The following is a 1,739-nucleotide window of genomic DNA, read 5'->3' as shown; positions in this document are numbered from 1 at the left end:
TTCCTAGTAAATAGAGGATATTATTGTGCAGTCCTGAAATATAACCCTGAAAAAATATTTTCTTGTAGACATCAAGAGATATTAAAAGGGATGTAACTGGTCAACAAGACAGAAATCATTACTTTAGGGAATACAGGAGAGTGAATATAAGGAGGTCATCCTCTAGGGATTCTTCTGTAAAATTGTAACAGGTGACTGTGAATAACACCAAATTTGTGGATACAGTTCAGCTTCATTCTTATCAGAGACATGTTTTGTAAAGCCCCTGAAAGGGACAGGGGAAGGCAAAACCAGCTTGGCTTTATTAAAAGCAACATACCGAACACAGGAACTCTCTTACCTCTAAATAAGAAACGGCAATATCACATATTTTGTCTTCTTTCATTCGATCCATGCAATTATAAAGTGTCATCATGGTTAAATACATCACTCCAGGATCTTCAGGCGAACCTAACATCGTATAAGTCTTCCCAGCTCCCGTTGCACCATATGCAAGCACTGAATTTTCACAAAAGAAACCCAAACAAGAGTCAAATGAACGTTCACTCACCCTGGTCATTCTGCACAGCTGTTTCTATAAACTGATCAAGTTTCTTACCCAGGCTTTACCTTTTACAGACATAATCAGAAAGCTAGCAAAAATGTTATTTAATTTTGAATTTTCAAATCAAAATTCATTCCCTGGCAATTTACATGCAAATATTATTTCCTTACTCTCATAACCCTAAGCCATCAATTTATTGCTGGTCCATATTTCCTTTCCTTATCACCTTCCATAATTAAAAACCCAAGCTTTTAAAGAAGAGTTCACAGAGGAGGCTACCACACAGTGACACAACTGCTTCTGGTTGAATAACTCTTTCTAGAGGACTCCCCTCATAAGCGCACACACACTTTCGATAAAATTGTGAAGTCTATTATAACCCTCATGTGAACTCACTGACTTTTTAGCATTTGAAGACAATAAGTAGCAATGTTACCTGTACAGTTGTATCCATTTAAGAAGCCATCGATTACACTTTTTGTAGTGTGCTCAAAAACTTCCAGCTGGGATGAACTTTCAGCAAAAACAGCATCAAAGACAAACTTAAGATCTTTCTTTTGTCGTTTATTAAGATCCCTATGGGTTATTCTCTTCCCGTGAAAGAAGCTAACTTCCTCCTCCTTTGGATCAAAGACCAATATATGCTGGTCAACAACTTGAACAACCTTGCTAAAGTTGCCATCTTTTTCCTTTTGAGACTCTGGACGGACACGGACCACCACTTTCACATGATTACAGACATCTTCCTCCTTTGCAGCAGACATAACAACGCTCTTTTTGTCCCCTTTCTTTGCTTCCAAGGCTCTTTCAGACCAAGCAGTTGAATGTTTTCTGCAGTTGAAAAACAGCATCAAAGACAAACTTAAGATCTTTCTTTTGTCGTTTATTAAGATCCCTATGGGTTATTCTCTTCCCGTGAAAGAAGCTAACCTCCTCCTCCTTTGGATCAAAGACCAATATATGCTGGTCAACAACTTGAACAACCTTGCTAAAGTTGCCATCTTTTTCCTTTTGAGACTCTGGACGGACACGGACCACCACTTTCACATGATTACAGACATCTTCCTCCTTTGCAGCAGACATAACAACGCTCTTTTTGTCCCCTTTCTTTGCTTCCAAGGCTCTTTCAGACCAAGCAGTTGAATGTTTTCTGCAGTTGAAAAAAAAAAAGTGAGAGGCCTTATCCTTCAGATGT

General features: G+C 38.5%; 1 protein-coding gene across 1 annotated transcript in view; it reads right to left on the bottom strand.

The window, feature by feature from the left end:
* The window catches only part of KIF18A (kinesin family member 18A), a 31,892-nt gene extending 30,584 nt beyond the window's left edge, over positions 1–1,308 (bottom strand). Inside the window, exons 1-2 of the mRNA XM_010135427.1 lie at positions 981–1,308; positions 341–498 (exon numbers count right to left, since the gene is read on the bottom strand). Coding sequence (XP_010133729.1) covers positions 341–498; positions 981–1,308 — 486 coding nt within the window. The remainder of the gene's footprint in view (positions 1–340; positions 499–980) is intronic.
* Between the last annotated feature and the right edge of the window lie 431 nt (positions 1,309–1,739).

Source organism: Buceros rhinoceros, unplaced genomic scaffold (genome assembly GCF_000710305.1).
Source record: "Buceros rhinoceros silvestris isolate BGI_N320 unplaced genomic scaffold, ASM71030v1 scaffold8484, whole genome shotgun sequence".
NCBI classification, from domain to species: Eukaryota; Metazoa; Chordata; class Aves; order Bucerotiformes; family Bucerotidae; genus Buceros; species Buceros rhinoceros.
The sequence above is the reverse complement of the archived record's forward strand: the minus strand, read 5'-3'. Positions and strand labels throughout refer to the sequence as shown.